Here is a 7,916-nt window from a genome sequence, read left to right as displayed (position 1 = left end):
TTATGTTAACAATGCCAAACTTCCAAGAAAACCATCCATGAATTCTATACTCCGACAACTTGTCTGTGAGCAAGGCTTTAACATGCCAGTTTTCAAGTCATAAACAATCACCCTCTTCCGGAGAGTATTGAAATAAAGATTGCCATCATTCATCAAGTATATAAAAGACGTATTAGCACCGAAATCCAGATTATAGAGCTCAATCCAAGAAAATACGCAACTTGTTCTACTATCCCTTCTCCTGATCCATACACCAATATTATTACGACCATCATCATTGGATTCATCTACAAGTGCAAGTGACTTATGTAAGACTGCCAGATGACGCCTAGACACATATTTAACATCAGGCAATTTGGCGCAAGTCAAGGCCTCACTCGACAGATTAAAACAAAGGTAATGTGTCTTCCCCGTTGTTATTTCAGCCTTAGCGAGCCAGTAAACACAACCTTCAAAATTCACGGAACGTGAAGACGAGAAATGCTTGACATTGTCAATCAAACCTCTCTTGACTTTAGGTGAAGTCCATGAACGAGAATCAAGGTTATATACCTTGATTTTCAAATCATTCTTCTCCAAACTAAGTGCCACCACCTTATAACCATTACTCACCGAACCAAGCCCAAACCCAAACCCGAAAGTAACTTCTGGAGCTTCTTTCAACGGTCCATAAAGCGGTATATCAACAATTTTCCCAAGTGTTGGGTTCCATAAGAAAATCCCGTTTTCATCATTGTTGAAGCTAACAGTGCGGGCCAACAAGACTCCATCGACATAACCCATTATAGAATATTCCATACTATCATCGTAATAGGACTTGCATAATTCAATCTTCTCAGTTGTTGCAAGAGTTTCACTACTTCTAATATCAACTGAACTAAAGTAACGTGATGACTCAGAAGATAAGTAGTACTTAAAACCACCAATGTTATTCTTGCGTAATTGATCAAGATGGTGTTGATGGAAACTGCGATCGCAGATAATCGAGTTCCATAATTTGCATACCACCCTTAACTTTAACAAATCTTTCGACGGAAGATGCGTCAAAACTTTGAATAATAGTTCTGAAGGTAAACAATTCATCCTATTACTTGTACTGGCCATCAACCAAAAATTTCTATAGCTTCGGTATATTAGTGATTTATTCTCCCGTACAATTTATATTTTAGGAAAATATAAGCGTTTGTATATTATTGTGTTTATCATAAAAATAGGTTTTATTGAGAAATTGTATGAATACTAATGACATAAAAGATGTCTATTTATACTAACATACGAGTTATAGTTTCCTTATCTAAGTTAAGGAAATACGATATTCACATGAAAATATTTACAATTAGGAAAGTCTAGCAAGAAGAAACCCGGCTTGATTTAGGAATTATTTCCAATAGTATTAGGATTAGTTTCTAGTTTTGCATATCACGGAAAGTGACAACATATTTAAGTATTAACTATTTAAGTATTTGAACATTTCTCAAAAATTATAATAAAGTATTAACTATTTGAGTATTTGAGCCCAAATAAAACATACATTCCGAGATCAGCATCTCCAACCTTGTTTGCCTTTAGTTGTTCCCTATTAACTAATAAACTCCTAATAACCGAATAACGACCTAGTGTGTGGGTGTCCTAACAATGCTAAACTTTTTATATAACTATTATTCATGGATTTAACCCTTTTATCACTTCTTGAGCTGACCTTTATTTTCCGTACCGGATTTCAAGTCATAAACAGATATATATTCATATGCTGACCATGATTTTAAATAAGCTTCACCATTCCTCGTTATATAACTCTATCCAAGACTCGTTGGATGTCGTTTTATCCTTTCGCCTCATCCATACACGAATATGTCTTGAATGCTTATAAACCGAACAATCTACAAGTGCAAGTGACTCATGTATGCTTGCCAAACGCCTCGATTCTTGATTTAGGTGCCTTTCATATTTAAAATCTGGCAGTTTTGTGCAACTGACGGCCTCACTCGACAAATTAAAACCAAGGTAATGTGTCACATTATTTGCCTTTCTTTCAACGCTAGCGAGCCAGTAAATCTCGCCTTCAAAATTAAAGGTATGTGAAGTTTTCGACAAATACTTGACATTCTCAATCGAACCTCTTTTCTCCTTGGCGAAGTCCAAGAACCTGAACCAACCGTTGAAAGTTAGGGTTGTTCAATGGCCTGGGATAGGGTGCGGGCTTGGCCAGAGGTTGCAATCCATGCATGGCCTGAACATGAGACGGGGTTGAGCCGGGCTAGCTTCTTCCTCCCCGAGCCCAACCCAATGAGTAGGGAGGCTGATTGGGCTTTTTTTTGTATTTTTAGTGTTGGTATCCTGCAAAGCCAAAGAATTTGGCACTAGCCAGAAATTTGACCTCGTAGGACCCGTTTTTTCCAAGGTCAAGTCTTCTTTACAATCTTGACCTCCAACCCGTCCGATCCAAATACTAAATGACCCGTATGCCTAAAAGCCGACCCAACCCGCTTAACCTGATGAGTTAAGAATAAATTTGTTTATTATATTTGCAACAATAATTTTTAATTAGGGCTTATTTGATGAGAATAATCCAACCTATGAGTGGTCTTCTCAAAATAATCCCAACTATATTTTAACTCATAATAATCCCATTTTAACCGTCATTTGGTGTAACTTGTTATTACAGGTTAAGTTAGACTTTTTGCAGGTTACCTTTTAGTTTCTATACCAGTCATTCATCATTCAATCCATTCAATGTCAAAACTAGACCTGGCAAAATGGGTCAGACCCGAATGACCCGACCCGAAAAGGCTGACCCGAGACCCGAAAATGACCCGAACTTGTTTGACCCGAATATGACCCGAAACCCGAATTGACCCGACCTGACCCAGACCCGACCCGAACATTGTCTGACCCAATGTTGACCCGACCCGAGGTGACCCAATCCGAAAAGACCCGACTCATAACTGACCTGATCCCAAATGACTTGAAATGACCCAAAAATCCAAAATGACCCGAAACGACTAGTACTAACTCATATTAATATATATATATATATATATATATATATATATATATATATATATATATATATATATATATATCAAAATAAAGTTTCATTGGTTACAATAATCCCTAATAAATGGTTAAATTTGCAAAATAGCATTCCTTAATCAAAATAGTATTAACTTAAGTGCTTAGCCATTAACTCAAAAGCAACCCGACCCAAAATGACCTATACCCGAAAATGACCCGACCCGAAATGACCCGACAACAGGTCACCCGAAATTGACCTGAAACCCGAAAGTGACCCAATCCGACCTAACCCGACCCGAAATATGTGGCAGACCCGAAATGACCCGATCCAAACTGACCCGACCCGTACCCGACCCGAGTGACCCGTTTTGCCAGGTCTACTCAAAACACAAAACCCAGATAATTTCCCCCCAAATCTGTTTCCCCTTCAAAAAATTTCCATTCACAATCAAACTAAATGATTTTGTCCACCTTCCTACCTCCAACTCACCAGGGTCAATGGCTCAATATCGTCACAACCTCACCTCCACCACCATCCGAACGACCCTTAACACTGCGAAACCACCATTGAAAGACCACCCTCCGCGCAAAGCAATGTCCCGCATTATGCATCGGTGCGCCGGCCTCCTCTTCACCATTTCTGCTTTCAACGTTGCTATTAACAAATCATGGAAGACCATTCACCCCACCTACCCCACCTTCTTCCAAATTAAGTCACCATAGCTGACGTCGCCGCACTCCGCACCATCTACCCCAAATATATATGAACAATTAAGCGAGGTCGTGTGTATTTTGTAATCCAAATTGATTCTCTTAATTTTTGTTTATTATGAGTTAAAATGAGTTAAAATGTTGTTATGAGTTAAAATGTTGTTTGGATTATTATAAAAAGATGAGTAATAGTTGGAATTAATCTCATAAATTAACCCTAAAAATTATTAATTTTAGTACTTTAATTTACAAATATAATTTTAAAAATAATTTTTTTATCTTTTATATTCCATCCTATTTTATTTGTTGTTTCCCTTTTTCCTTTACACAAGAATTAAGAGAATCAATTTGGATTACAAAATACACACGACCTCACTTAAATTGATTTTGAAGTTGTCCAAAAAAGGAAAGAGGGAACACGACTGAAATTGGATGGAAAAGGGAAGAGGAACAACAAATGAAATAGGAGGGAGTATAGATTGTCTGCCTTTTTGGTAGTGGGTTCAATATAAACAATGCAGGTGTAATATGATCTGAATATTAATATTAAATATGCTTTACTTTTTAAAAGAAAAACATTTATTCTAAATTTAAAAATGGCAAATAAAAGGCGTCAAGAATTTTTTCTTGGTCAATATTCTAACCGTAACCAAACTCATGATTCGTTTATATTCAATTATTGAACCCGCCCAAGTATTTTAACTTAGTCTCTATAACCTGATCTATGATATGATCCATCCGCCTTGTTTGACATGTATAATACGTAATAAGTAATTAGTTTAAACCAGGTGCAATACATGCACAGTATGTCAAGTTTTTTTATTTATAGTAAATTATTTATTACTTATATAAATTAAAGTTGGTACCTCGTTATTTACACATTTTTTTTATCATTGTATTTAGAATTGGCAAAAAGAATTTGGAATTGGAAATTAATTGAGATTGAAATGCATATTAATAAAAATAATTTGTATACCACAAAGCTAATATTTATATAATTAGGGTATTGATTTTCGCAGTACGCTTTTTACTCATTACAGTACACTTTTGACAATTTTAACCCTCTCATTTTCTCCCTCATTTTCCCTCTTACCTTTCTCCATCTCCCACGTACACTACTTGTCTCTATCTTAATCTGTCAAAAATAATTTGCTGATCATCATTGTAATCATTGATGGACTTTGTTATGATCAAATGATAATGCATAATAGACTTTGTTATATAATCAAACAACAATGCGTACATCAGCATCTTGTCGAGGATTTCGTTATCGAAGCTAATAATCAATTAATCACCTCTTCTCCGACCATCCGACCACCATACCTTCCATCCCCGGGCTGCCGTTTCCCTGACCTCCAACTACATGGCCAGACCACCAACGTTTCCAGCCCAGCAGTAGCAAACAACATTAAATAACAACAAACCCTAAATTAAACAATCAAATGTTAAATATACCATTATAAAATATTAACTTGTTAATAAGTTGCGATTAAAGAACGAAATATATAATTTAGATTCAAATGATCATTCCTAGTTAAAGAAATTTGATTGAATTGAAAAGGTTGTGAGATTAGTAACTAGAAGAATTAGGTTTAGAGCTTTTTTTAATTAAGGGTATGCAAATGGAAAATAATATGTAAAAAGCACTGAATTGAGTAAAAATCGTACTGCGAAAATAAATTACGTATAATTATTACAATCTATTATTTTTTTTCAATTTTTTCGTCATGAAACTAATAAAAGCGATTTACAATTTTCTTTTAGACAGAGTATATCTCAAGTTATTATCTAATAATTTACTATTTATAGTTTAAAATATTATAATCTAATAATTTACCATTTATAATTTAATAAGGATCAATTAATCTTTACACCCTTATAAACCAACTTTTCTAAACTGACACCCTTATAATATTTTTTTTTTTAATATTTTACACCCTTATAAAACACTCCTAATCAAATCTTGCCACGGTAGTCGGATCCCGATGAAAAGAAATTGAATATTCCGTCACATTTTAAATTTTTCCTCTAAAACCTATAATTAATGACGAAAATGTGCCTAGCCTTATTTCTTTCTTCTTTCTCCCCCTCTCTTTCATTCTCTCTTCTATTTATCCCTTTATTTCCTTTCTTCTACAATCTAATCACTATATCAATCTTGCTAATCAATCTACCAATCTTTATCAATCTTGCAACCAGAGTAGATATGAAAAAAAAAATGCAACCATAGTCCATATATGTAGGAATAAGAAAATAACATTGAGAATTTTTTATATCAATAAGACACTACTTTTTGTTTAAAGTTATCAAATGCCGCCTTATTCCACATAGTCGGTCAATGTCTCATACCTTGACAACCAATTATTTTTGTGAATACTTGAAAACAACTGCCAAAAGTGAGGGAAGTTTAGTGATCTTGTCATTCATTTCTTAGTGCCTAACACAAAATCTCATTGAAGACGGCACGTATCCGTCACTTTGGAGTGACGGATATTATTTCCTCTCACAAATGACCCAAATAGAGGAGAGAGGGTAGCATATGGGGTGCCCCACCTTATCCCCCCTATCCGTTTTGTGAGTGTCATTACTCGTCACTTACTCCGACCCGTCTTCAGCAAGACTATCTAAGTGCCTAAAGCTATAGTTTATATAGGGAAACCCAAAAATGGTAGTTTGCCTCCTTAACTTTGTTCAATGGTGAAATTAGGTTCCTTAACTTTAGTTAAATGTGAAATCAAACCCCATTGTTTGATTTTCATAAAATTCCACCAAATTTTTTATAATCCAATTAAACAAATAAAAAATTTAATTTTATAACCTTATAACTTTTATACAATATATAATTTTAATAACGAATATTTTTTTATAATTTTACAATTTTTAGACAATTTAATATAAATGTAATAATAGTTCATAAAATTTTATCATATTTTTATTTTGTTTATTATACATGAATGTAAACTTATTCTTAGATGAATAATTAAATTTATATAGATTAATAAAGTTAAAATTAGTAATTTATATGTATTATTAGTTGTATAATATAATATAAAATGAATTTTTGTTGAGATTTCATTGAAAAATAAAAATCGGGGTTGAATTTCATTTTTTGTTAAAGTTAAGGAGCTTGATTGCTAAAACTAAAACTTAAGGGGCCTAATTTCACCATTGAACAAAGTTAAGGGGCAAATTGTCACTTTCGCGTATATAGGGAAATTATATAATTTCTTATTATCAGTGATGAATAAGCCTTAAGTAGTACAAGGAGCTGAATCACTATCCTAATTAATTCCTAAGTGCATTATATCAGTCAATATATATGCATTGCCTACAAATTTGCATATATAAAATCAGGCTAGCTAATGACTAAGGAAATACGTAAGATAATCAGGTATAAAATGCGTAATATGAGAAATCCGACAGTTTCTAAATTGTTCTCTAGTATCAACTTATAATTACTTTCATATTAAGCTATTTGACATCTGCAAAAAAACACGACTGCTATCTTATTAATATTCATGTGAAGGTTTTTGTGGAACATACGAACGGAATAGCCTACTATGTGGCTGTCCTAACAATGCCAAACTTCCTGTAATGCCATTATTGGAGTTCTTGATCCGACCTTTAACCTTTTCTTCCCCGGATTTCAAGTCATAAACATATATCGTCTTATAGAAGGACCGTATCCGGGTTATATAACTCTATCCAAGAGTCTATGGATGTCATATTATCCATTCGCCTCATCCATACACGAATATGTCTTGAATGGTTATGAATTGAACAATCTATAAGTGCAAGTGACTCATGCATGGTTGATAAACGCCTCGATTCTTGTTTTAGTTTCCTGTCAAATTTAAAATCGGGCAACTTTGAGCAAGTGCAAGTGTCACATTATTTGCCTTTTTCCCAACGAGAGCGAGCCAGTAAACCTCACCTTCAAAATTAAAGGTATGTGAAGTTTTCGACAAATACTTGACATTATCAATCGGACCTCTTTTTTCCTTCGGAGAGATCCAAGAACCGGGACCAAGGTTATATATGAATGAACAATTTAAGCTAATCAAATACTAGAAACGAACTAAATAAAGATTAATATGAGACCTTAACATAAATTATTAAGCAACTTTGTAAAAATCAATACCCAAAATTTTAATTCTAGGTTCTACCTTGGCGAATAACTAACTATTGAG

The 7,916-nt window shown here is 34.1% G+C and overlaps 1 protein-coding gene across 1 annotated transcript; it reads right to left on the bottom strand.

The window, feature by feature from the left end:
- LOC141651152 (putative F-box protein At3g24580) lies at nt 1-1,083 on the bottom strand. The gene has a single exon (XM_074458875.1). It carries the CDS (start codon nt 1,081-1,083, stop codon nt 1-3), a length of 1,083 nt encoding a protein of 360 aa, XP_074314976.1.
- Between the last annotated feature and the right edge of the window lie 6,833 nt (nt 1,084-7,916).

Source organism: Silene latifolia, chromosome 4 (genome assembly GCF_048544455.1).
Source record: "Silene latifolia isolate original U9 population chromosome 4, ASM4854445v1, whole genome shotgun sequence".
Taxonomy (NCBI): Eukaryota; Viridiplantae; Streptophyta; class Magnoliopsida; order Caryophyllales; family Caryophyllaceae; genus Silene; species Silene latifolia.
This window is presented reverse-complemented; position numbering and strand designations above follow the sequence as displayed.